A 27,542-nucleotide genomic window follows, 5' to 3' on the forward strand; every position below is an offset into this window, starting at 1 on the left:
TGTATGTCTTAGTTTCCCCAACTGGAAAATGTGGGTAGTAATACCCTACCCCTCAGGGTAGGGTGAGGAGTCAACTAGATGGCATGTGTAAAGTGGATCACAAACACTGGGCACACAGTTAGTCCTCTTTAAAATGGGGTTAGTAATATCATTTCGATAACTGCTGGTTGTCCGGATTGAATGCCAGGCCTGAAGCTGCCCAGGGCACCCCCAACCCAGCCCATCACTTTCTCTCCTCTTCCCTCTCCACATGTCCTAACAAACCCTGAAGTCAGGGCCATCACAGGCCATCAGCAGTGTTTGCAAAACAGCAGCACAACAAGTTCGGGCTGGCCTGCTGCCCACACCGCGTAGGCGGCCACCCTGCTGCTGCTGTGAGCTGTGAATTTAGAGGTACAGCAGCCAGGGAGGGCTCCCCAGCTGGGACCAGTCCTCAAGGTGGGGTGCTGATTGCTCTGCTGGAGATCTATTTAAAATCAGCAGCAAACAGCTCCATGCACAGAGCTTTCCCTCCCTCGGGCCCTCCCCTCACCTTGAGCCCGCTGCCTTCTGCTTCAGAGCCTGGGTCCACGCCAGTGATGTAAATGCCAAGGCCGTACTCAGCTCCCCCACGGATCGTGAGGCCCAGGGACCGGCCATCCCCCAGCACCAGGTTCACCTGTCAGAGGGAGAGGAGAACATTAGAGGGACTGGGGGACTCATACCTTCAGGCTGCAGAGGCCCCTCTCGTACTCTGAAGAGCACATCTTATCCGGGTGGCAAGGAGGCCCAGGCCAAGGCCTGGAAGATACCCTAGAACATTCCAGTTCCTGCCCCAGCTCTGCCTCTGACTTGATGGGTGACCTTGAGGAAGCCCCTCACCCCCTCTTGGTCACAGTTCCAAGTGCAGTGGGGGGAAGGTGCTGAGAGAGGTGGCCTCCGGGATCCCCTCAGGGCCAACACCCGAGACTACTTAGACATTTCTCTCATGTTCTTCATGCCACAGTGGCCATGTTCACCTGAGGCTTTAGTCAGGGGGTGACTGTTTGCGCCCTGGGGTCTCAATGAGGCTCCATCTTCCCTCCTCAGGATCAAGGTTCAGGCCAGGCTCAGGGCAGCCACCACCCTGCTTCCCCAGAGGTCTCCTGTCACCCCAGGGGTCTTCTCTCACCCCAGGGATCTCCTGCCACCTCAAGGGTCTCCTGTCACCCCAGGGGTCTCCTGTCACCTCAGGGGTCTCCTGTCTCCCCAGGGGTCTCCTGCCTCCTCAGGGGTCTCCTGCCTCCCCAGGGGTCTCCTGTCACCTCAGGGGTCTCCCACCTCCCCAGGGGTCTCCCATCACCTCAGGGGTCTCCTGTCACCCCAGGGGTCTCCCATCACCTCAGGTGTCTCCTGCCTCCCCAGGGGTCTCCCATCACCTCAGGGGTCTCCTGTCACCTCAGGGGTCTCCTATTTCTCCTGAGGTCTCCTGCCTCCCCAGGGGTCTCCTATCACCTAGGGCGTCTATTTCTCCTGACGTCTGCTGTCTCCCCGGGGGTCTTCTGCTCGGCCATCCATCCTGAGGGACCATGATGGTCCCTGGCTCTACATACACAGGGTGCATGCACTAAATGCAGTCCCAGTGCTGGGGCTTGGAGATGAGACAGACACAGTCCTGCTCGTGAGGGGCCTGCAGTCTAGTGGTACAGTCGACAGGCCTTCACGGTACAATGTGAGCAGCGCGTGACAAAGCTGCTCAAGGATCACGTGGGTACAGAGAAGGGGCAATGGTCCTGACTGGCATGGGGGGTGCTTCCTGGAGAAAGTGGCGTCTCTGATAAGATGGGAGGGTGAGCGAGAGTCAGCCAGTGGGGGAAGGGGAAATGGAACATTCCAGGGACATGGGACGGCTCATGTCAGTGCTCAGGAGAGCAAGCTCCATCCGGGAGGAGGTGAATCGCAGTGGCCAGAGCAGGTGCTGGAGGACAGGGTGGGGCTCGCGAGCACAGGCAGGGGTGGCTGCGGGCAGATTCTAGAATGGTTCCTAATCCATGAGGGAAGCTGCAGGAACGTGCAGGTTAAGTGTATCTCGGGTGTGAAAGGGGGATTCATGGAAAAGAAGGCAGGAGACCAGAATAGCTGAAACCTAGCCCAGGGACAAGACACACAGTGACAGGTAAGTGATCCAAAGAGAGGACAATGTGACTGCCCACGGGACAGGGAGCAGTGGGGGACCTTCAGGCACCAGGGAAGAGCACATTTCATTAGGGAAAGCCATCCAAACCAGATTTCTATTTTGGAAGTTATTCATCTAAGAGTTATCAAGTGTTCTGTGCCCTTTAAATGTGTTATCTCATTAAATTTTTCAACCACCTTGAGAAGAGGTGGTGAAGAAGATACTCAAGTCCCAACTTCCCAGGGGAGGGCACAGATGTGTGACCTTGAGCAAGTTACTTAACCTCTCTGTGCCTCAGCCTCCTCACCTGAAAATGAGGATGACAATAATTTATCCGCCTGTCTTATAAGGTTACCATGAAGAGGATCAAATTAAGAGACAAGTGAGAGCATGTGGCTACTCTCTGACCCCTAGTAGATGCTCAATAAGTATTAGCTACTGTTGGTTCTGTTGCACACATGGTAAGTCCTGTTAGGAAACAGTCGCAGCCACTGTAGCTACTGCTGCCACTGTAACAAATCACCACAGTCACAGCCTAAGAGCAACACAGATTTGTTATCTGACAGTTCGGGAGGTTGGAAGTGTAAAGTGTGCCAAAAGGACCACATTCCTCCTAGAGGCTCCAGAGGAGAACCCACTTCCTTGCCTCTTCCAGCTTCTAGGGGCCACCTGCATTCCTTGGTTCACAGCCCCATCCTCTATCTCCAAGGTTGGCAGCACGGCATCTTCCAATCAGTTGCTCTCTGCTTTTACCATCACGTCTCCCTTTCTCTGACTTCCTGATGCCATCTTACAAGGACCCTTGTGATGACACGGGGCCCACCCAGACAATCCCCCACGTCAAGACCATCACTTACTCACATCTGCAGCATACCTTTTGCTATATAAGGTTCTACTCACAAGTTCCAGAGAGGAGGAGGTAGACATCTTCAGACTTGGGGATACTCCTATAAACCTTTTTCAGGTAAATCTTGGTCTCAGAGTCTATTCCCAGCAGCCCAGCCAAAGGCAGAGCTCCCCAGAAATGTGACCACTGAGCCTTAAAGGCTGGGGCAGGGTAGGGGGGCAGCCAGAGACAGAAGAGGGAAGATGCCATTCCAGAAGCAATGGCATGTGCTAAGCCCACACACAGGACAGTGCGCAGCCCCCTGGAGTCACCACACGGGTCCTGTATGGCCGGAGTGTGGCAGGAGAATGGGGAAAATGGTTGAGATTCGCCTCACTGGTGAGGGTGCCACAACTCAGGCTAAGACGCTGGGCTATGAGCAGGACAGTGACAGGCTCCAATGTGGACTGCAGGAAGACTCCCGGAAACAGGGAACAGGAGAGGGGCGACTTTCTAGAGCTCTCCCATGAGAAGTGGTGTGTCTTATGATGGTGGTGATGTAGGAGGAAGGTGGGGTTCAGATCAGGGACCAAACAGAGAGGCTGGCTGAGGACACAGTAGGCAGCTCCTGCCTTGATCCCCACTCCTGCCACGCCTGGCAGAGCCCCTTCCTCCATGCTGCACCTTAAGGACTTGGAACAAGCCAGGCCGGCTTGGGGTCTACACACCCAGGATCTAGCCCAGCTCCTTGGGTTAGAGGTAGCCCACCGCCACGCCCACCCCGGGGCCCTTCCAGCTCCAGGACAAGAAGATCCCGGTAGGGAGAGAGGGGAGAGGAGCTTGGGCGTCTTTGCAGCGAAGCCCAGGAACACGCAGATGGCAGCCTGTGTCTGCAGCAGCCCACTCTGAACACTAAGGATGAAAACAAACCTCCCCACCTCTCTGCCACCTCCCCATAAATTCTTTACATCGGAATAAAATGAGTCTTTATCATGGAACTGTAATAACAGTTCTATCAGGCACAGGGTAATCTGCCTCAATCACCTGCTGAAAATTCAACCAGCATTTGGCATGAGTCGGAGTTCATCTATGGGAAAGCAAACAACGCTGTGAGAGGTGGCCTGGCCCAGTGAAAATAACACTACTGCTAATAATATTAATAGAACAATAACTCACGAAGTGGGTCACTAAATGTACTGAGTGTTTCCTATGTCCCAGACACAGAGCTCAGCACTTTACATGCATTACCTCATTGAATGCTCATTCCTCCTCTATGGGTTTGTTGTTATCCCCACTTCCCAGATGAGGAAACTGAGGCTCAACTCTGAGGGGTGAAATGATGGGGCTAAGATTCACATACCCAGCCGCTTGGCCTGCCTGCAGTGCCTGGGCATTTAACCAATGCACCACACTGCCTCTCATGGGCCGGAGTTCAAGTCCTGGTTCTGCCCCTCACTCTTGGGCACCCTTGGGATAAGCCCTGTTGCTTCTCGGATCTTCAGTTGCCCAGTCTATAAAATGAGAATTGTGCAACCTGCCTGGAGCCAGCACTGCCCGTGGCCAAGCCAGCAGCCCTCCCTCTTCCTGCCTTGCATGGAGCCTCAACTATGTCCAGGAGGCAACTGGAGCAGCTCCAGGAGATGACACCAGTCTAGGCTACCCATTCTCCTCTACCAGGGACTGGAATGGATGTAGGTAGTTCTGGGCCAGTTTTGGCCAAGAGGATGTCTGCTATGGGATTCTGGGTAAGATTCTCCACTCTGAAAAGACAGGAACACAGGAAGAGAAGGCCCTCCTGCTCCCTCCACCCACTCTGCTTTGAGCACAGTTGTGAGAGACTGTGATGGCAGGAGCAGTGGCTGCCATCTTGCAGCTGTGAAGCAATGAGCCCAAGGCAAGAGTCAACAACAGGAGGAAGGAGGGGCTCACTCCCTGGCAAACCAGAGCTGGGGCTGCCCAGCCCTACACTTCAGAAGAGAACAGTGAACACCAGAATGTGTGTGCTCCTGTAATACAGGCTTTCTGTGATCTGCAGCCAAAAGTACCCTTAACTGATAGCACTGTCCAGGGCTGTTGTGAGGATGAGGATGCGTGGGCTCCCCACTTCCACCCTTGCTCCTGCCATGGACAGTAGCCTGGACAATCTGGCTGGAACCTCATATGCACCAGGTCCCTCCTCTGCTCAAAGCTGCGCCATGGCATCCAACTCACTCAGAGCAAAGTCCCCAGACTCCGCCTGGTTGCCCGTGCCTGCTGCCTCGCTCCTCTGTAATCCCATAGGTCTCGCTGCTGCTCCTCAAGAGGCCCTGTTCATCTGCCTGAGGGCTCCAGCCGCCTCAGACAGGATGGATCCATGTACGATCACTTCCTCATCAGCTCGAGACCCTTTCTTTTGTCACCTTCTTAGTTAGGCCTTCCCTGCCCCTTCTCTAACACTGCCCGACGCATACACCACCCTCCCATGCCCTTTCCTTGCTTGGTTCTCCCTCATTTTACCATAGACTGTATATTGTTTCTTTTAATGCCCCTCACGGTCCCCCCACAACACACTAGAGCGTCAGCCCTTGACGGTGGCCAAGGTGTTGTCTATTCTTTGTCTGTTCATTGCTGTATCCCCAGTATGCACAGCAGGCCCATTATAGGTACTCGGTACATATTTTGGGGGAAAAGACTAGTACCTAGTCGGCATTCAGTAACTGATGGTTATTGCTGGAATTCATTACTATGTCCAGGCACTGTGCTCTGTGCTTATGAGCCTTGATTACTAATCCTTGAAACAGCCTCACATGGCTGGCGTGACCATCCTCCAATCATGGATGGGGAAGCTTAAGTGACTCATCCAAGGTTAAGTGGCTTGTCCAAGGTCATACAGTCAGGAAGTTTGAAAAACAAGCTTCAAACCCAGTGCTGCTGAGCCCAAAGCCCCTGCTCCTTGTATTCTAGGGTTGTAGCAGCCTGAGTCGAAGGGCAGGTCCCATCTTGTTTCTGTGGCTGCTGGAGACATATGAGCTTGGCGGAGCGGCTGCTTCTGCTGCAGCTGGGTCTAACTGCTCACTGCAGAGGAGGGGGCCGTGGGACAGGGACACTGCAGTGGAATAAGACTTAGGAGGTTCTCAATAAAGCTCGTGGGCAAATGACCAGGAAGGGGTGAGAGGGGCATCTGCATTCTACAAATAGCTGTTCCTGCCCGCATCATTCCCCCGAGCAGATTCCAGATGCTGACCAAGGTGACTGGTGCTGTGGGGCAGGCAGGCTCTGCTGTGTCTCCTGGGGGGAGCTGAGCCAGCATTGTGGCTGTGCGAGGGCTGGACCCAAAGAGCCAGAGCCAGGGGACACTGAAGGGACCAGGCATAAGCCTGAGGTGTGAGCCTCACCTGTCCCAGCCACTCTCTAGTTGTATGAGCTGGGATAATTCATGCAGGCTCTCCAGACCTCCATTTTCTTATCTGGAAAACGGGAGGAATGACACTATCTGTAAGTGTTTTATAGGACTGGCCTACCAGTCAAATGATTCTACAAAACCACCGTGAAATCTGAAAACTGCAGTGAAGAGATAAACCCCTGGGAAGCTGTGCTTTCATCACTCTGGATACTGGTTCATCACCACATTAACAACCCCATCTCTTTCAGATGCAGGCCGCCTTCTGAAAGCCCATCTGTGAGTTTCTGCTGGATGCTCTGCAAGGGCCCCATGACACGTTCACAGTCAGAACCCAAGAACAGGCGATCAGTCCTGCAGCTCACACTGGATAGTCAAGCCTGTAGGAGGCACAGAGGAGAAGGGAAGGCACCTGCCTCGGAGGAGGGTCTAGAAACAGCATGCTTATTCCCTCCACCCCAAAGAGTCCACGGCAACACACTCGCTCTCCCATCCTGATGCAGCCTCCTCCTCTGGGTCTTCTTTCCTTCTCTCCTGCCACCCCTAGTCCTGTAAGCTGATTCAAACTATCCTTCATTTCAAGCCATTTCAAAGAAATGAGTTCACCCCACTCAACTCAGGAAAAATCTCATCCTGAATATGCACACAGGAGGGAATGCTAGCAGCGTACTGGAACCTTCTCCCAAGGTTCATTTTCCACCCTTGAAGTTCATCTTGACTAAAACAAGAAACATCATTACTGGCTCCAGAAGTTCTTTGTGTTTTTACTTAGCCACTCTCACCTCTCTTGAAAACGAGCTTTGCACACCTTCTTTTTCATGGTCTTGCTAAAGGTCTTTGTATACCTGAAATTGATTTTGCCCTTCTTCCCTCACCAGCTAAGAGAATGCCCAGCAAGTCTCCGTTGTCTGCAGAAAAAAAAAGTGTCCCCCACCCACACACATTCCCAGCCCAGCATCTCAGCCTGCGGGAGCTAACTCCATTCTACTTCTCCAACCTTGTTTCACAGCCAAAGGAATCACTTAGGACCCGTCTTGCTCTCTCTAACCTCTGGACATTGTCACACTGTTCCCTCTGTCTGGGTCACCCTTCCCTTCCACTGCCACATGTCCAAACCTAAAATGCTGCCTCCTCCAGGAAGCCTTCCCCGATTTCTCTGGTGTGCAGAGCCTCCCTTCTCTGCACACCACAGCACTCTCCCTGTCCCTTTCAGAGGGCATGTATCACATTTATACCTTATGTAATGTGCCAGAACAAGTCCTGTTCCACAAACCTGCCTCCTCACACTGGTTGGGACGTGAAATAGGGGAATGGTTAGGATCAAGAACTTAAAAAGAGGCAGAACTGACCTTGCCCCCGAACACCACCATGTCCCTGCTGTGACCTTCAGCACCGTCAGCACATTGCTAAGGCATCACATAAAGGCCCAAAGTGAAGACAGATCAGGAAAAAACTCATGTTGCCTCACACCCACGAGGACAGCTACTAACAAAACAACAGAACAACAGGTGCTGGCCAGGATGTGGAGGAAGAGGAACCCTGGTGCACTGTTGGTGGGAATGTAACATGGTGCAGACAATAGGGAAAATAGTAGGGTGGTTCCTCCAAAAATTAAAAACACAACTACCAGATGCTCCAGCAATTCCACTTTGGGGTATATATATCCAAAAAAATTAAAAGCAAGAGGCAGAACCAAGGTTTGAACCCAGGCAGCCTGGGACCCAAGGTCTTACCATCCCTGCCACACTGACACTATCCTACTTAGCCCCCCATGACAAATCAATTCTAGTTTATGAGAGCTATAGAGGCTGCGGGTTAGAACAAAATGGGAAGCCATTCAGTGAGCGCTCTGCACCCTGCCCCGTTCACTTCTGAGGATTTGACTGTGATTTAAGAGCAGCCACGCCTGATTCCCTGAGCACTACATCTGTTCTTCCCTCTGCACTTTGTCTTCGGCCTCATGGGACAGGTCTCATACCACAACACAGAGAAGGACACTCCTGAAAAGGGCTATAAAACTATAACCAGCTCCAGGGGACGGCATAAGGATTTTCAGGGGTAACTTGGCTACATGTGTGTTTATGTCACTATTGCCCGAGAACCCACTTTCTGAGAGGTGTCCCTCCTCGGCGGAGGTTATGGTAATGAGCCCAAGACTCCAGTCGTGGCTTTTTGGACTATCAGAAGATGGGACCAGGCTGCTGGAGAGAAGAGAATCAGACTCCACCAGGTACCTTACCCAGGATCCGGCAGCCAGGAATCCAGAAACATCAGCCCACGCCCCTTCCCAATAAGGAAATGGGGTTTCCACGCTGCGTCAGGAAGAGGAGGAACATGGAGGAAGGTAGATGCACCAGTCTGGGGCTGTGGAATCTGGGACGGCCTTTCTCTGGGATGGTTCAGGGTGTCTCCTGCCTCCTTTGGTATCTAGGTCCTCCCCGGAGTATGATTCACCTCTGCATTATTTTATTCTTGAGACAGGAGCTCACTCTATTGCTCAGGCTAGAGTACAGTGGGGCAATTACAGCTCAGTGGACCTCCTGCACTCAGATGATCCTCCCATCATGGCCTCCCAAGTAGCTGGGACTAAAGACACATGCCATCACACCCTGTTAGTTTTTTTTTTTTAATTACTTGTAGAGACAGGGTCTCACTATGTTACCCAGGCTGATCTCAAACTCCTGGGCTCAAGCAATCCTCCTGCCTCTGCCTCCCAAAGAGCTGGGATTACAGGCGTGAGCCACTGTGCCCAGCCCCACATTCTTATATGAGTTACTCTAAGACTCCCTGAGGCACCTTACCTAATCCCCACACTCCCATCTGCCCAATCCTTGCAGACGCTGGCCTCAATCTTATTTCAGGGCCTTTGCACATGCTGTCCTTGCTGCTTGGGATTTTCAGTCCCTGAAAGGCACACTGCAGCTCCTTCTCGCTCTCTAGGTCTCAGCTCAGAAGACATCTCCTCAGAGAAGTCCTCCCTGACCGCCTCATCCAGAACAGCCCCTCCCTCCCTGGCACTCTCTTGCCCGGCTCCTGGTTTCACTTCCTCCCATCAGTTTGCACTGTCTCACTTATCTTGCTCACTGGTGCTCATTTCGGGATTATTGTCTCGCTCTTCCCACCACCTCCAAACGCTAGATGCTTCCCAAGAGCAGGGCCCCAGCACCCTTGGCCACTGCTCTATTCTCGCCTCCCATAACATCGTCAGGCACCCAGGTGCTCAGCAAACACTGGGAGACTTGCTGGCTGGGTCATGGTTGCCACAGTACTGAGCCTCAGGTTCCTCATCTGTAAAATGGGGATGGCGACACCTGCCCCCAGTGTGGCTGCGAGGAGGACTCAGGAAGACACCGTGAGCACAGGGCTGGGCACGCAAGGGCTCTCCATCAATGATAAGCTCCACTCACCCCATGCCCTGCACAGGAAAGGGACTGAGAAAAAGAAAAAGCGAGTTCTGTGCCCAACACGAGACAGCTGCCCTTGACCATGACTCAATACCACTGGCAGCATTCTCTCAAGATTGTCAGAGAACAAGTTCCCTGGTGGGGAGGGGGTACAAGCCCACCCAGCCCCGGCAATCTCGATGCGGCCCGGGCTGCCGTGGTGCATACCAACAAGCTACCTGCTGCCGCTCACCTCCAATAGAAGCTACTGTGATCTCTGCCGCGTCCTGCATATTGACGTTTGAGCAAAGAACACAAAACACATTAAATAAATGTTACAGTCTTATCGACAGGAAAAGGAGAGCTGAGAAAGAGTCTCCAGAGGGAAGGCGCTTGGCCCAGAGCCCCAAGCCATGTGGTCTCCTGGCAGTCAGTGTCAAGGTCCTACATACCAGGGAGCTGCCTGCAGGAGCTTCGTTCTTGGTTCCAGGAGTAACCAAGGGGTGCAATGCAAACACCACCCAAAGAGAAGGGTAGGACATCAGGGACCATTTCAGCCTTCCTGTGTTTCAAGGAACAGTCCAGGTCTGGGAGAAGGAGGGCTCCACAGGGGACATCTATTGGTATCCCTGCCCCTTTCTGCAAGTTAGAACACCCCACAGTGCTTTGGACAACCACCCCTCTCCCACTGGCTACAGTCTTGGTGGTCTTGTCAATCAAAGTCCCCAGACATCCCTGCCAGCCTGTGAGGTACTCCCTCATTAAGAATCTTCAGGGGAAGGACACTGAGAACGGAATGCTGGACATCCCCCTCCTGCAGGCTGCACCCTGAGATTCTCGGCTTCAACTCCGGGACTGCCCCTATCCTTCCAGTACACCCCTGCTCTGTAAAATGGCCAGAGCTGGTTTCTGTGACTTACGCCCAAGATCCACACTGCACAAGATTCCCTGTGGAGCAGCACTCCTGGCCACAGTCCTGGCAGCTATGTGTGGCCATGCACCTGGGTCTAGGCCAGTGGGAAGTCTGGTCATCTTGAAATCTCTTCCCCTTTCCTGGGAGCTAGAAAGGGGACTTAATGTGGCCCAGCTTCAACCACGAGAAGGGGCAACACCCTGGGGAATGGAAGGTGAAGGGAGTCCGGGTCCCAGGATAAGTCCTGGAGCAGAACTGTCCCCCAGATGAGACTGTTCCTCTATTCTGTTACATGACAGAGAAAAAAACTCTCATTGAAATCACAGTATTCAGCCAGTCATGGTGGTGCACACCTGTAATCCCAGCTACTCGGGAGGATGAGGCATAAGAATTGCTTGAACCCTGGAGGCAGAGGTTGCATCGAGCCAAGATTGTGCGACTGCATTCCAGCCTGGGTGACAGAGTGAGACTCTGTCTCCAAGTAAATAAATAAACCAATCAATAAATAAATCCCAGTATTTGAGCACTTTTATTGTGGCAGCTTAGCCTGTATCATAACATATACTACACAGGTCAAAAAGAAAAGCAAAGAAAAACCACCACCCTTCAGTATGGACTCTGAGGGAAGACAGAGCCTGGACAGAACCAGCCTCTTCTTGCAGCCTCCAAGCAGCTTTGCTGTTCTGGGTTTGGAGGGAGAATACGGCATCTGAGAGGCTGGCCTCCTTTCCCCACCCCACTCACCTTTTTCTCATCCCCTCCTTGCAGGAGGTGCAGGGTGCTCCTCCGGTCACCCTCCTGCTGCCTCAGGGCACCGCTGTGGGGCTGGGGCAGGCCTGAGGGCGGGGAGATGCTGCGGCCCTGCGGGTCCACCCAGGTGTAGATGTGGTTGGTGACGTAGCCCCCAGGGATGCGCCCTGCTGAGTACACAGACAGCACCAGTTTCTTGGAGCCCTTCAGAGCCTAGGGAGAGAGGGACACACAGGTTAGAAGAAGGGAGTTGCCGGGAGTGTGGAGGAACACCCTCCCCTGGTCCAGACCTTGGTTTTTCTCAGGAGCCCCACGTGGAAAAAGAGGCCAGCCCCGAAGTCCCTTTCCTTCTCTAGCCCTCGATTTTATCCTATGAAAACAAGAACATCTGTCCCACCTCTATCCTGAAGTGGTCCAAATACAAGAAATATGATATAATAGGAGACCTCTGCAGAGGAGTTGGCATCGCAGGCCTGAGATTGCTTGCTATCCTCATGAGGGCTTGTTTGCAAGGCCGGCCTTTGGCTGGCATCTGGGAACTTGGATTTGGGGAGTGTCCCACCATTCCCTAATTGAGAAATGTGGCTCATGTGCTTAGACGGTGTGTAAACAGTGTGGTTTATGCTTAACCTGCTTTCCTCCTGGGAGTCTGGAAGTTGGGGACGAGCAGACAGGGTCTATGTCACCAGCCCCCAATAAAAACTGTGAGTGCTCTCTAACGAGCTCCCCTGATAGGCAACATTCCACAGCCTTGTCACCATTCGATGCTGGAGGAATTAGTGTGTTCTGTGGAACTCACAGGGAGGGGACCCATGGAAGCCTTTGCCTGGTCTCCTCTGGACTCTGCCCAACACACCTTTTCCCCATGCTCATTTTGCTCTGTATCCTTTGGATATAGTAAACCCTAGCCACAGGTACAACCATAAGCTGAATCCTGTTAGCCTTTCCAGAGAATCACTGGGACTTGTCATCTTGGGGACCCTGATAAAACACCAAGCAAGAGGATCGACAAATAAAAGCAATGGTAATAGCAATGCTTAACATTTATAAAGGGCTTGTATGTGTCGGCCACTCTGCGCTGCACCTGATATGCCTTATCTCAGGAAATCCTAAAGAACTCCAGTGGGGGAGGGGGATCGCAGAGAGGAAGGGGGATCTCATCTGTCAGATGAAGAAATGGAGGGAAACTGCCTGCCCACACAGTGAGTAAGAAGTTCCTTTCTCAGCCGGGCATGGTGGCTCACGCCTGTAATCCCAGCACTTTGGGAGGCCGAGGCAGGCAGATCACCTGAGACCAGGAGTTCAAAACCACCCTGGCCAACATGGCAAAATCCTGTCTCTACTAAAAATACAGAATTTAACTGGGCATGGTGGCAGGCACCTATAATCCCAGCTACTTGGCAGGCGGAGGCAAGAGAACTGCTTGAACCTGGGAGGTGGAGGTTGCAGTGAGCCAAGATCGTGCCACTGCACTCCAGCCTGGGCAACAGAGTGAGACTCCATGTCAAAAAAAAAAAAAAAATCGATTAAAAAAAAAAAGAAGTTCCTTTTTTATAGCAACTAATTCTGAGTGTGGAACACCACCTTTATTGTACATTTCCCAGTCTTCAGATGGAACCACCGTGAGGAGAGGTAAGCCCAAACTCTACAGCTTGGGGTGGAATCTGAGGTCTGCCATATTGCTTTACCACAAGGCGCCTGCAGCTGAGATGAAGATATTGACCCAGGATTAATAATAAACACAGCCTGTGTTAGGGATTGGATGTGTTTCCCTCCAGATCCATATGCCAAAGTCCTATCCTCAATGTGATGGTACTTTGGAGATGAGGCCTTTGGGGGTAACTGGAGTTAGATGACGCCATGATGGTGGGAACCTCATGATGGGATCAGTAGCTTTGTAGGAAGAGAGAGAGAGTTCTGGTCTCTCTTCCATGTGGGGACTCAATGAGAAGATGGAAGTTTTCAACTCTGAAAGTGGCTCCTCACCAGAACCTGAGAACAATGACGCCCTCTTCACAGACTTCTGGACTCCAGAACTGTGAGAAATTAAATGTCTATTGCTAAAGCCACCCAGTCTATGGTATTTTGTTATGGCAGCACCATCTGGCTGTTTGAATAAATGACAGAATTCACACACACTGAAATTTTATGCTGCCATTGAAATCCTATTTACAAAGGTTGTAATGCCATGGAAATGTGATATATTTTAATGTTAAGTGGGGTTAAAAGGCTATAAATCATGTCTTACAGTATGATGTCAGTTATGTTAAGAGAAAAATCATACAGGAAAAACAAAATGAAACAAAACTGAGAAGTAATGTGCCAAGATGCTAGCAGTGCTTCTCTCTGGGTGGGAGGATTATGGGTGATTATTATTTTGCTCTTCCTGTTTCTCAATATTTTCCAAATGTTCCACAATGAGGTCACATTGCTTTCAATATCGGAGAAAAAAAAATAACGTGCCTTAGAAGAGGGGTGGACACTTAGCTCTCTGTGTCCCCCAAGCTTTGCCCCAATTTGCGCATACAGCTCTACCGACTCCCCAGCACTCTCAACAGACAAACCAGACCCTGGGCTGAGCTTTCAAAGACAGGAGGGAGCCCTGGCTAGGCAAGGCCTGCAGGAAGAGGCAACTCTCTGACATTTGAGCCTCTCTCAGCATAGGAAGGGTGAGCCAAGAGGCACCCAGGCCCTCAATTCTACAGCTAAATGCCAGTCCCCAGTGGAGGGATAACGAGGATGGCGTCTCTCCAAAATTCTGCTTTTAAAAAAGATTTTTGTGAAGATGAGCAGGGTAAGATTTACAGTATTCTTTTAGCATTCCCCAGGGCTCCCCTGGCGGAACAGTCGGGAAAATGAAATCCCTGCTAAGGTGAAGAGGCGGGATGGAGAAAGCCTGAGACCAAGTGGGCTTCTCCCAGAGCAAAGTGGAAAGTGGTTCAGGGCACAGGAGGCATCAGCAGAAGCCTGTGAGGCCACCACGTCTTCCATGGCCCCTGTCTTCCTAACCCCTCTTTCCTCTTCCTCTCGTCTCTGCCCCCTGCTCCCTCTTCCATGAGGGCACAGCTCCCTGCTCCAGTGCTGTTCCACCTGGCCTGCCTCCTTCTCTGCTCCTTCCTAGACAGACTGCAACACTACACCACAGCATTCATTCAACAAGGGCTGACCAAATGCCTACTGTGCGCCAAGCCTAGAGGAAACAAAGTGGGTCTATCCTCATAACAGGCTGCAGCCTGGTGAGAAACAAGGCATCACCCAGTATACATCAGGTCCTCATGACACTTACGCCTGGTGAGGAACAAGGCACTGCCTGGCACACAGTAGGTCCTCATGACACTTGAGCCTCGAGAGAGACAAGGCATTGCCTGGTACACCATAGGTTTTCATGACACACGCCTCGTGAGAGACAAGGTATCGCCTGGCACACAGTAGGTCCTTATGACACTTGGGCCTGGTGACAAAGCCATAGCATTGTCCTGCACACAGTAGGTCCTCATGAAACTTGTACGTAGTGAAGAGCAGAGCATAGCCAGGTCCATAGAAGGTCTTCATGACACATGCCTGGTGAGAGACAAGGCATCATCTGGTGCACAGTAGGTCCTCAATGATGCTTGCAGCCTGGTGAGAGATTAAGTATCATCTGGCACACAGTAGGTCCTGAAAAAAGACTGCCCGATTAAGAAGGTAAATATTGCCCCCAAAAGAAACCATTAACATCCACAGGCATCCTCCTGCACCCATATCCAGTGTGGAAGGTTATGCTTGGGTCAGGAACAGAGGAGTGAAAGTGGAAAAATCACACGTGGACTGTGGAGACAGAGAAAATGGGATTCCAGTCACACTTCCACGGCTTGCCAGTGGATAGTCCTTGGGCCAGCTGCTTCCCCTTGCAAAGCAGCACGTGTGAACTGCAGAGAAGGACAATGCCCACCTCCCAGGGCAGCGCGGGTTAAATGAGGCAATGTGCGTAAAGTTCAGAGCCTTCTTGGCCACACAGTAGGAGCTCAGCAAATGACAGAGCCCACTCCCCTCTCCCCTAGCATGTCTGCATGGAGATCGAAAACCATGCGGTAGCAAAACATTGACCAAGGAGTTTAAAAAAAAAAAGTGAAGGAAAGAATAAAGAATAATGCGCAGAGCATCATTTGTATTCTTTATCGCCGGCAACAGTAGAATCCTCTTGGTCAGTTCTATAAATAGGCCAGCAGCAACCTTGAGAACAGAGAGGAGGTTAATGCCCTTGATGAGAACACCATGGAGAGCCAGCACCGGAGAGGGCCTGGGCCAAGTCACTGAGTCTCCCACAGGCTGCCCACCCCTGGTATTTTACAGAAGGGGACCCTGAAGCCCCAAGATGGGAAGGGACACATAAGGTTCAGGAGTACAAGAGGCACAGCCCAGGACGCAGGAGGCTAGTCCTGGGCCTCCTTCCCCTCTGCACCTCAGTTTCCCCATCACAGGACTCTGAGATTAGAAACTCAGCCAGACACTCAAGCGTAGACCATTCATCTACCTCTGATAATGACTATTCTTTGGGAATAAATACGGGCTTTTTGTGGGTCTTGGAGAGCAAGAATATCATCATCCTCTACTGCTTTTTTATATTTCTGGCAAAACTGATGATAAACAAGATTCCTGAGAGAAGCTTTCAACATCTACGCAGGCTCTTGGGATATGGCCTTGGTGCAGTGGCCATCAGAATCCTGCAGGAACAGCTCCATCCATTGCTGTTTAATGACACTAAAATGTGTGTGGGTCATGCAGGGAAGGGGAAGGGGACGATCTCTGCTCCTACTGCCTTCTTGTCTCCATTTCTACAAACCATTGCTTGCTTATTTTAAAGGGCATCATTAAACAGGAGAGTTATTTCCTAACAAAGCTGGTAATGCTTTCTCCCCTGTAGCCACTCTACTAGCCTTTCAAACTCACCCACCATTGCTACCTTGATCCCAGAGGCTCAGGCCACCTGGGGGATTGCGAGGTCCTCACCCACAGTTAGGTGCACCAGACCATTCATTTTACTTCTCTCACCAGAGCAGCCTACAGAGCACACAGCCTTAGGCAGCAGAGCTTGAGCCTGTAAGACAGAGACCCAGCAGGTCCCTGTTGTGCCACCAGCTTGGTGGGTGTCCTAGGGTTACTTCTCCCCTTGCTAGGCCTTGGTTTTGCCCTCTGGCAATGAGCAGGTTGGACCTGTTTGCTAAGATCCTGTCCCAAGTTAAACTTCTATGTCTTTCTGATTCAGGGCTGTATTTAGAAGGAAAGACTGTATTTGCTCTCATAGTGGTCACAGGTCATTAAAGTAGAGAGATCAGGGGCTCTGGGACACCCAGGGATAGACTCCAGGCAGGCTGAGGGTTTTGCCTACCAGGTACCTGACTTCTGGACCTGGAAAACTGTCCTCAGTTTCTCCCATTCCAGCAGTGAGCACTTGAACTGTGCTGGTTGGTGTTACTACCACGTCACTGAACCAGATCCAGAGCCTGGGGGCTCTGAGGTTCCACAGGGTTTAAGGAAACATCAGAAGGACAATTGGAGCATCTCAATTATGGCAGGATGGACACTCCAACTCAGCACTATCAGCAGCAGCAGGAGACTTTGAAAGGACTTGAAGGCCAGAAGGCTGCCCCTCCAACGAGGCCATGCCTGTGTCCTTGCTCTTTGTAGGCAGCTGCCTGCAGGTGGTAACTCACATCCAACACATCCATCTGCACATCGTTGGTGACTCTCCATCAACCACACCCCTCTCTAGCCACGACAGCTCCGCAGGATCCACCAGTCTTCCTGAATCAATGGCCTATTAGCTGTGCCACCTCACACAAGTTACCAAACCTCTCTGTTCTCCTGTTTTCTCTCCTGCAAAATGAAGATCACCATTCTCCTTTCTCTTTACTTAGAGGAGCCCTATTAGCACAATGCCTATCACTGAGGAATTCAATGAGCTACAGCTGAAAAGGAAAATTGCGAGATCCGGGGAGAGCCCACCGCATGCAGGGATGGTCATTAGAGTGCTGTGTTCCCATGCTCGTTATCACGTGTTTACTGGTGAAACTTGACCCTGGGGCGTTCCACCAACTCAGATCATAGAGAAATCTCGATCTGACCCAGCAGTTGGCACGACTAAGATACTATCCATCACTAGATGACTATTCCGGCAGCACGCTATGATTATGGAAATGTAAATTACATGTGTATGTCTTCAAATTTAATAACCTGCTACTTGGATTAATGCTCTCAGGAGGCAAATTTGCCTCACTCAGCTCTTTGGAGCCAACTCTGAAACCCCAAATTCATAGACCAGGCTGACATGATTCTCTGCTTAACAGAGGAGTGAGAAAGAGACTGAAGAGGGTCACAGTGTAGGGGGACTAATGGGATGTATTAACGCGGCAGACACGCATACGCTTCTGTGTTCAAAACCATGCACCAAAGGCAAGCATGGGGTGGACCTCAAGGTCACAAGACTATCAGATCACTGTGCTGAGAAGCATGTGCAACAGAGGTGTTCCAGAAAAGTCTCAAGCAAGGACATATAATGATGAGTCACCCAGCTTATTTCAGGGTGCAGACCTCAAAGGGCAAGGTTTTCTCTTTTCAGAAACAGAGACTTAACCACAGGAAGGAGAGCTGGTCTAAGACCCAGGTTAGTGACCCAGAAGGGAGGAAAAAATGATGCATGCCTGCTCTTCCCAGCCCCACCTTGCCTAGCTGGGGCTTTGTGTGTTCAGACACACTGGACAACAGTGTTGGCTCTGCAGATGACTTGCTGTGTGACACTGAGCAAATTACCTAAATTCTCTGTGCCTGTTTCTACACTTAAAAAGCAATTGCTGGTCAGGCGCAATAGCTCATGCCTGTAATCCCAGCACTTTGGGAGGCCAAGGCAGGCAGATCACCTGAAGTCAGGAGTTCAAGATCAGCCTCGCCAACATGGTGAAACCCCATCTCTACTAAAAATACAAAAACTTAGCCAGGCATGGTGGCGGGTGCCTGTAATCCCAGCTACTCAGGAGGCTGAGACAGAAGAACTGCTTGACCCCAGGAGGTAGACGTTGCTGTGAGCCAAGACTGCACCACTACACTCCAGCCTGAGCTAGAGCGAGACTCGGTCTCTAAATAAATAAATATATAAATACCAATTGTTGTCTGGGCATAGCAGCTCAGGCCTGTAATCCCAGCACTTTGGGGGACACAGGCAGGAGGATTTCTTGAGGCCAGGAGTTCAAGAGCAGCCTGGACAACATGGTGAGACCCACCTCTACAAAAAAAATTTAAAATTATCCAGGTATAATGGTGTGCATCTGTAGTCCTAGCTACTCAGGAGGCTGAGGTGGGAGGTTTGCTTGAGCCTAAGAGATCGAGACTATGGTGAGCTATGATTGAGCCACTGCATTCCAGCTTGGGCAACATGGTGAGATTCTATTTCAAAATCATAATAAAGTTAAAAGCAACTGTTGTAAAGATTTAAGACACTGTAAACTGCAAATACAGTACCTAGCACACGGTAGGTACTACACGCATGCCAATTCCCTTCCTGAGTCTGCCAGCTCCTTCTCCCAAACACAGGCCCCAGGAATTCTCGAAACCACGAATCGATATGGACACAAACACATGTGTCCCCCAACTTTCCTCTTTTTAAGAAACATCCTTCTTTAATCCACATTTCCTCACATCTGCTCTGCCTTCAACACTCAGTTCCTTTCCCACGACCTCCAGAAACGCTTCTCAGATCGTGGCTGACTCTTTCCTCCAAGAGCATCCAGCACGCTTCTGTGATTGTGCTGCCATCTATACCACAGGCTCTGAGTCACATTTGTGATCTTGTCTTTAAGACTACAAGACAAGTTCCTTGAGGCACATGACATGGTCTGTTTCCTTTAGAACCTCTCCCTGCTCCTTCTCATTCATTTAGCCAACCGTCCATTCATTCGTTCATTGAACAAGATGTTTAATATTCTATATGCCAGATAGCCCCCAGAAATCTGTTCAAATTAGGACACAGAAAGACCAGTGCTCTTTCAGATCAGTAGTCAGGCAGACCACACTTAATGTGAGCATAGACACGTTAGATACACATGAAAGTTGGAGAGACAAGTGAAGAAAGCGTGGTTAAGAGCCACAGCCCTGGAGTTAGGCTGTAGGAATTCCATCCTAGCTCTGCCATCTGCCAACAGTAACCTTGGGCAAGTTACTTAATGGATCTGTGCCCCAGCTTCCCAGGCAAAAAAAAAAAAAGAGAGATAACAGAGGTACTATCTCACAGGGTAGTTCTGATGATTAAATTAGTTAATATATCCATATATAAAGTGTTTAGCACCTGGAACATAGGTAAGAGATACCAAAAAAAAAAAAAAAAGGTATTATTCCTGTAAAGAACTCAGTACCCAGAACCCAGAGTGGAAGTCTCAACCCACCACCCTGGTAACGACTGATAGGTGTTGATGTCTGTCCTTCCTGACTTGCTCTCGTACTTTATAAACACATATATATACATATACGAGCTTATCATCGGATTACATAAATCAACTCACAACTGAAAATTTTCTGCTCCATATTTTTTTCCGCTAAAAATGTATTTTGAAGATCTTTTCTTACCAGTTCTATGGCATAAAGCTCACCTCTTCCCACACTCCATCCCATTCCCCAGAAGGGACTCATCACTACCGAATTCTCATTCTCCTATCAATGGACATTTAGGCTGTTTCTCATTTTTTGCTAGCAACATCACCTGCGATGAACATCCTTGTATGTGCCATCTTGGAGTATACATGCATCTAATTCCCTAAACTAGAGAAAGATGGAATTCCTGAAGCCATAGGCAGTGCGTCTTTATTCATGGACAATCAATCACATTTCTTTGCCAGGGTGTCCCCTGGGGCATGCCTTATCCCTGTTGTAGTTCCTGTATCTACCTGCAGGGGGAAGCACTACACCATCTGGGCCTACAGAGGACCTGAATTCCCCTGACAATGTGGATGGGGCTGGGTGGAGGCTTTGCAATGTCCTTCTCCCAAAGCAGTGCTCACTCTGGTGCAGAGATCCACCCTCCTTCGTACTTTCTTCCACAGGTTCCAAAAAGCTCCCAGTTTAGGCGAATCTTGGCTCTATCTTCCAATCATCTGGGGGCTAAACCTTGGGCCCTAAAACATTGCAAAACACCAAAATGAAAAGGGTAACCTGGTGGTGTGTTAGGGTGCGGACTCCCTCAGAGGGTTTTCCCTGAAGGTACAGTTGCTAGAAAGCCATTCTCAAACAGCGTTCAACCCCTTCCTAGCTATGAGACTTCAGACAAGTCACTCAACCTCTCTGGCCTCAGCGTTCCCACCTATTAAAAGGGGCCATAACACCTATGCTCACGGAGTTGTCATGTAAACTGAATGAGGACCAATCAGAAAATGTGCACAAAGCATCTTGCACTGGGCAGGGCGCACAGAAGGTGTTCGGCAAATAGTGGGTAGCACTGGTAACAGCGAAATTACAGTGATGATGTGATGTTTTATTCTTCCCACTGCACAGATGAGGAACGCCATTCTAGGTGGTGAAGTGCCTATGCACGGTCACAGAGGACAAAAGGCAGGGCTGGGACCTGGATCCTGAATTTTCCATATTCATGCCCCTCTCCCTGCTTCTCTCTACTGCCCTCTCACCAGCAGTTTAAGGGGGTTCACACCCCCTTAAACACCAGGCCAATCCTACACCTTGGCCCAAGACAGACAGGGGAGGGTTTTTAAAAAGGACGTGGGCCTCACAGGATGTAAACGAGAAAGTCCTTTAGGGTCTTGAACCCGGAGCAGGTGCTGGGTCCAGCCACATGGACTGGAAAGTCCCTTCCCATTTAGCCCTGCTTTGAGGAAGGACAGAAATTGGTGATGCGGACTCTGCCCCAGTAGCATATTTTAATGTCATGAGAAAGTAAAACCCTAATTAGCACTCTGTCTTCCAAGCTCCTTCCATCTGCACCATTTTTATCTGTGTTAATTACCTCTTACAGGGACCACTAACTGCAACAGCTTCCCAGCCTCCTCTCTCAGCCCAGTCACTGCAGAACAACCAGAGGATCCTTATAAAACGTAAGTGGACTCTGGCCCTTCCCTGCCCCAAACTCTCCCCATTGCTTCTGCTATAAAACTCTCCACAGTGCATCTTGGGCCTGTGTGCCTGGCCCTGGTGCCTGGCCAGCCTCATCTCCTGCCCTGCCACCTGAGCTTTCTTACAGGATCAAGTACTCCAAGCTTTTTTCCACTTCAGGCCTTTGCACGTGATGCTCTGTCCCTGAAAGTACATATCTCAACATACTTACTTATGCAAATGATTATTTTATTATCTACACCCTTCTCAGTTGACCAGGAAGGCAAGAAATTGTTCTGGCTTGATCAGAGATGTTTCAATAAGTAGAAAACATAGGACATGGTAAGAGATTCCACATAAAGAGACAGTGAAGAAATGAAAGATGCTTTCTTCTTGCAATTGAACACCAATAAAGAAATTTACCTCTCCTGAAGTTACCAATGATTTCTCTAGTAGAATGGAAATAATCCATTAATTTCTCCTTTTGCCTTGGTTGCCAGAGGGCTCAGAATTCAATTTCAATATACTGTTCCTATCAAAGGCACCACACACACACACACACACACACACACACACACACACACACGCACTTTCCAAGATCACTTCTGATTCCTCTACCTTTTTAATGAAGTGTTTTTCAGGTTAACTCACTCAATTACTTTTGACTTAAGTAAGAATCTTAATTATAAATGCATTAGCAAATAAGCAAATGAGATATGTAAAGTTTAAAGAGGGTGTTAAACTACACCATTCACATGGTAGATGCTCAATAAAACCACTGCCAAGTGAATAAACACTAAAATCTAAGCACATTTCTAGAATTAGATACCTTTTCTATGCAGCTGGAGATGGAGATCCTTTTTAGAGATGCCTGGGCAATATTCTGCTTTCTCCTCTCACCTCTCTCCCTCTGCTCTATAGAAAGGCTCTGAAGCTACTGAGTTTGGTCTAAGAACACATGTCATTTGTAAACATTCTCCTAAATGAAAGTCCAAAAATTGTTATTCTTATATTATTTTGGAATGATGACATAACTGGGCAGTGGTTTGGTAAGAATTCTGTTTCTCAAAGAACTGTAGCTTCACAGTAGCATCCTCAACATCTGTGTGCTCATCAGGGAGCCAGGACCTGCGATACAGCCATGCCACGACATGGCCCATCTGCTCCGGCTCTGTGCAGCCACCTCGCTTCCTTGAACTGCTGCATCCCAGGGTAAATCGAGTGGACCACAGAGCATTGGTGTGAACCCATCCAAGACCCCACCCCTGAAATGCAGCTCAACATAAGGATCGATCATTAAACAACATGACAACATATGTCAAAACAGAAATGCAAGGAAGCAGGTGATTCGACAACTGAGGAAATGTGAATACACAGGGATAAAGGGGAGATGGCAGAGAAATGCATGATGTCCAGTTAGAAGGATGGGCACGTGGGTGTCTTCTCCCCTTTTCTGGTTTTCTTTAATGCTATTTAAATGTGCCTTTAATTTGGGCCTCACGAAGTAGGTTTTTAAAACCCTGCGGCTGGATAGGAGAGTATTTAAGGAAAGAAGAACATTTAAAGAAAAAGTTTTTTTAAAAAAGATATAAAAACCAACTGTTCATTCCTTCCACCCTCTTTTCTTTAAGAGTTTGACCTTCTCCAAGGGTTCAGTGTGAGGATGCAGAAGGAAACCTTTGCTCCCATGCTGGGAACGCCGGGATCTCAGAGGCTGGAAGAAAGACCTGACATTTTAAAGTCCCTGCTCTCCACTGTCATTGCTTCTAAATGTCTGGGTGAGTTAAGGCTGTGTGAAAAGAAAAAACATAAACCTTCAAAGAGAGGGATAAAATCTTGACCTTGGGGATAATGCTACAAGATATTTGCAAGAAAGTGACAGATAGGCTGTCCACCGCTTTGCAAAACAACTCATGAGGACAGAACAAATTCCAGAAAGATATTGATTCCTTTTTAATGCAATTCTTCAATTATCCTCAAAGCCTGGCTTTTAGTCTGTTATAATTTAAGTAAATTGCTTTATAAATGTTCTTTTAAGTTTTGTCTGTTTATTCTTTTTTTTTCTTTAAGGAAAACAAGATCCTCAGAGTCATAAATATATTCAGTCAAGATGAACCCCACTGGGTTTGCAGTGGAGCATTTTGTTGTCTGGGATCGATGTCTGAAGCAAAGAGATCCATCAGGAATATCTGTTTATATCCATATCATTTTCTCAGTTCATGAATAGCTACGTTAATGGGATTTAGTCTCCTCCCAGACTCTTGATATCCCTGAGCCTCATCACTTTCTGACAATTCTCAGTTGAAAAGGTGATGGGCTTCCAATTTAATTCAAGCTCAGATGAAACATCTGAATTCAAGGTGAATGAATCAACCATTTCCTAAAAACCTACTCAGCTGACGTCTGAAAAATAATGATAGATTTGATGACACTGAAATGTAAAACTCTTGTGATAAATGGGCATAGGATATCAATCAGTTATGCACGAAATATATACGCGTAAATACATGAACACACACGCAATAAACATGTAAAAGAGTTTAACTTCACTGCAATGTGGGACTGAATGAGGGGATGTAATGGAGGCAGGTTGGAGCCGCTGCCATCACCATGACCTGTGGTAACCAGTGAGAGCTCCCCGCCAGAAGAGTATGAAATAGCAGAGTGCACCTCGGTTAATGGACGGCACCGAGATGACCAGCTTTCCGCTGCCACCCTCAAGCAGAGGGACTCGGAGATCATGCAGCAGAAGCAGAAAAGGCAAACGAGAAGAAGCAGGAACCCAAGTAGCTTTGTGCTTCGTGTCCAACCCTCTTGCCCTTCCCCTGAGTGCCTGGAGCCAGTCCCACCACGCCCATGCAGGCCCCTGCAGGGCCCACAAGTCCCAGCCCTGATGGCTTCCCTTTGCCCTGAGTCTGCAGCAAGTCCCTTTTATGCTTCCTTCCCCCATGAGGTGGCCTCTCTCCTCCTGGGTCACTCCCAGGGACGAGAAGGTTACCCCTTCCCAGTGTTTTTTATTCCTGTGGCGCTCACCCCAAAGTATTAAAAGTAGCTTTGTAATTTGAAAAAAAAAAAAAAGAGTTTAACTTCACTATTTAAGTTATGTAAATTAAAACAAGATACCTTTTTGTCTACCAGACTGGCAAAAATGGAAAAGAAATACAATACCCAGTGTTGGCATGGCTGGAGAAAAATGAAGAGCGTCAGGTGCTGTTAAACGCTGGTGGGATGGAATATACAAAACAAATTCCTTCCCAGGGGCAGTCTGGTAACAGTTAATCAGAAGCTTTAAAATTGCGCCTCTCCCCCGAGCCAATGCCACCTCTAGAAAGACAGCCCAAGGAATTATTAGAAATGTGCCTAAAGATGAATGTGCAAGGATGTTCAAAGCAGCAATATGGATAATATTAAAAAACAAACTGTCTAACAAGAAGAAATTATGCAATCATTAAAAATCACACGGTAGAAACATTTATCAAGGTGGCAACAGAGTCATCATGCATTGCTTGGTGTAACAAGTAGGCTAGATAACGACGCACAGAATGGCAGCTTTGAGGAGAATTCCCAATATAAATGCACACACAGATGCACACAGAGTACCCTAATTGTCAATAGTGATTATTTCTGGGTAGGTGAGTGGGTACAATTATTACTGATTTGGGGAGCATCTTTTGGTGTTCTTCCGAAGTTTTCAAGTTTTAAAAATTAAGTCCAGGCTCAGCGTGGTGGCTCACACCTGTAGTCCCAGCACTTTGGGAGGCGGAGGTGGGTGGATTGCTTGAGCCCAGGAGCTCAAGACCCGTCTGCGCAACACGGTGAAATCCCATCTCTACAAAAGAAAAAAAAATACGCACACACACAAAAATATACATACACACCATGCTGGGCATGGTGGCGCAAGCCTGTAGTCCCAGCGACTCGGGAGGCTGAGGCAGAAGAATTGCTTGAGCTTGGAAAGTTAAGGCTGCAGTGAGCCAGGATAACACCAGAGCACTCCAGCCTGGGTGACAGAGCAAGGCCCTGTCTCAAAAAAGAGAGAAAAACAATTAAGTCCATATATGTTAGGTAATTAAAATAAAGAGGCCGGGCACAGTGGCTCACGCCTATAATCCCAGTGTTTTGAGAGGCCGAGGTAGGAGAATCGCTTGAGCCCAGGAGTTTGAGACCAGCCTGGGCAACATAGTGAGACCTCATCTCTACCAAAAATAAACACAATTAGCCAGGTGTGGTGGTGCACACCTGTAATCCCAGTTACTTGGAAGGCTGAGGCAAGCAGATCACTTGAGCCCAGGAGTTCAAAGCTGCAGTGAGCTATTATCGCACCACTGCACTCCAGCCTGGCCAAAAGAATAAGACCCTATCTCTTTTAAAAAAAAAAAAAAAAAAAAAAAAAAAAAGGCCGGGAGCGGTGGCTCACGCCTGTAATCCCAGCACTTTGGGAGGCCGAGATTGGCGGATCACGAGGTCAGGAGATCGAGACCATCCTGGCTAACACGGTGAAACCCCGTCTCTACTAAAAATACAAAAAAAAAAAAAAAAAAATTAGCCGGGCGTGGTGGCAGGCGCCTGTAGTCCCAGCTACTCGGGAGGCTGAGGCAGGAGAATGGTGTAAACCCGAGAGGCGGAGCTTGCAGTGAGCCAAGATCACGCCACTACACTCCAGCCTGAGCGGCAGAGCGAGACTCCGTCTCAAAAAAAAAAAAAAAAAAAAAAAAAGGGAGAAGTGGGGAAGAAACACATTTTAAGAGCCTAGACAAATTCCTCTATTCTACATTTCCTATGACCAAACAAAATGCCCCTTTAACTTGTCCAGTCTGTGACAGCAGAGTTGATGACCACCAGCCTTCGACATGAGGCCCAGGAGAGACCCTGCTCTCATCCTTGAAGTGTGCTGATATGGCAGTGTGGACAAATTCAGAGACTCCGCCATTCAATGAGATAATTTCACAAGTCACCAGTTTATTCTAATGGGGGTTGAAGTGAAGTCACAGTTATCTATCAGGGAATTTCCACACACAACGTACAAAATAAAAACCTGACAAAAGTCAAGGCATGGTGAGAGAGATAAGAGAGAAGAAAAAGAAAAAAAAAAAAGGAAAAAGTACCCAATGCCACCTCTGTCCCTGAAATCTAGTCAATAAAATGCATACAGTGTGCCCAGGAGAGAACAGAGCGGCCGCAACCTAGGTTTTCTCATCAAATAGCTACAAAGCCATTTCCACAAGGAAAAAACTCAGGGAGGAAACGCGTATTTACTGAACTCCTGCTCTTGCCAGCACCATGCTGGGCTGTATGCCTTGCTTCTCTGTTAGCAGCCAGCCGAGAGCCCTGGCAATGAGCATGCACTTTAGAGGCTGGAATACCTGGATTCAAATCCTAGTCCCACTACCCCTGACCGTGTGCCCGTGATGGGTTACCGCCTCTTCCAGTTCTCAGAGTCCTCTCCCAGGGGGTATGGTGAAGTGTCAGTGGGGGATTTATGTGAAACCCACACAGAGCTTGTGATGTCACAGAAGATTCCCAATGGTGGTGATATTTTTTAGTGCACTAAGTACTGTAAGCATCTTGTGTGTGTTATCTGTTTTGTACCTTCTACTTTGCCAGGAAGAGCAGCATCTGGTAGGAAAACAGATCCCAACACAGGAGTTTGAACAGGGTAAATGATCATCAAATGTTCAGACCAACGGATGCACCCAGTGCTTTAATACATTATCTGCATAACCATCAATATCCCCATTTTAGAGATGAGGAAACCTGAACAGAGAAGGTAAGTAACTGGTCTGCTATTTTACGATTATTCCCATCACAATGTCATTGAAGAGGAATCTGAGAATGAGAGAGGTTAGGTAGCTGGTTCAAGGCCCCACAGCTAGAAAGTAGTAGAGCCAGGCTTGGAAACCCAGGGCTTCGGAGCTCAGGCTGGAGCACTGCGGGGCATCCCTTCTCTGCTGTTGGGGCAAAGACGCAATCCCTCAAGTCAACAACACCTAGGTGTAAATCCTAGCTCTGCCACTTTCCACCTTTGGGATGGCCGGCAACTGACAAACGCTTGGCGATTTTGGAAAACAAAGTGATGAAAATGATACCTA

General features: G+C 49.2%; 1 protein-coding gene across 7 annotated transcripts in view; it reads right to left on the reverse strand.

Annotated features, from left to right (window-relative positions):
• Positions 1 to 27,542, reverse strand: part of WHRN (whirlin) — a 102,450-nt gene that overhangs the window by 64,053 nt on the left and 10,855 nt on the right. For all 7 annotated transcript variants that reach the window (XM_007968303.3, XM_007968301.3, XM_007968299.3 and 4 more), the window contains 2 exons: positions 11,380 to 11,598; positions 533 to 658 (listed from right to left, as the gene is read on the reverse strand). In XM_007968303.3, the coding sequence (XP_007966494.2) occupies positions 533 to 658; positions 11,380 to 11,598 (345 nt within the window). The remainder of the gene's footprint in view (positions 1 to 532; positions 659 to 11,379; positions 11,599 to 27,542) is intronic.

Source organism: Chlorocebus sabaeus, chromosome 12 (assembly GCF_047675955.1).
Source record: "Chlorocebus sabaeus isolate Y175 chromosome 12, mChlSab1.0.hap1, whole genome shotgun sequence".
In the NCBI taxonomy this organism is placed as follows: domain Eukaryota; kingdom Metazoa; phylum Chordata; class Mammalia; order Primates; family Cercopithecidae; genus Chlorocebus; species Chlorocebus sabaeus.